Here is a 395-nt window from a genome sequence, read left to right as displayed (position 1 = left end):
CCAATCCTATTGAGTTGCCAGGGCCTGCAGAGGACTCCCAAGCTGGTGACAAAAAGGAAATTGCCCCCAGATCCGAAGAGAATTGGGTGGTAACTAAAGGTCAATTTCTTGGTGTCCTCGTATGCAATCATTCATGCAAAACTGTGCAAAGTTTGAGTTCTCAGGTTGTGGCTCCCAAGGCCGAGCATGATGACAACACCTTGGATCTGTTGCTGGTTCGTGGAAGTGGACGACTGAAGCTGTTGAGATTCTTCCTGCGTCTGCAAATGGGCAGACATCTTTCCTTGCCATACGTCGAATATGTTAAGGTAAAGAAGCTTCTAGTTATCCATCGACCCAGTCCCCCTGCTTCCCCCACTCCACCCAAATCCCACCCGCCCAACAAAGGGATGAAG

The 395-nt window shown here is 49.6% G+C and overlaps 1 protein-coding gene across 1 annotated transcript in view; it reads left to right on the top strand.

The window, feature by feature from the left end:
- The window catches only part of LOC105172189 (sphingoid long-chain bases kinase 1), a gene marked incomplete in the record, with an annotated part of 12,321 nt that overhangs the window by 11,080 nt on the left and 846 nt on the right, over nucleotides 1-395 (top strand). The window contains 1 exon segment of the mRNA XM_011093552.2: nucleotides 3-308. Coding sequence (XP_011091854.1) covers nucleotides 3-308 — 306 coding nt within the window.

Source organism: Sesamum indicum, linkage group LG10, assembly GCF_000512975.1.
Source record: "Sesamum indicum cultivar Zhongzhi No. 13 linkage group LG10, S_indicum_v1.0, whole genome shotgun sequence".
Lineage (NCBI taxonomy): Eukaryota > Viridiplantae > Streptophyta > Magnoliopsida > Lamiales > Pedaliaceae > Sesamum > Sesamum indicum.
This window is presented reverse-complemented; position numbering and strand designations above follow the sequence as displayed.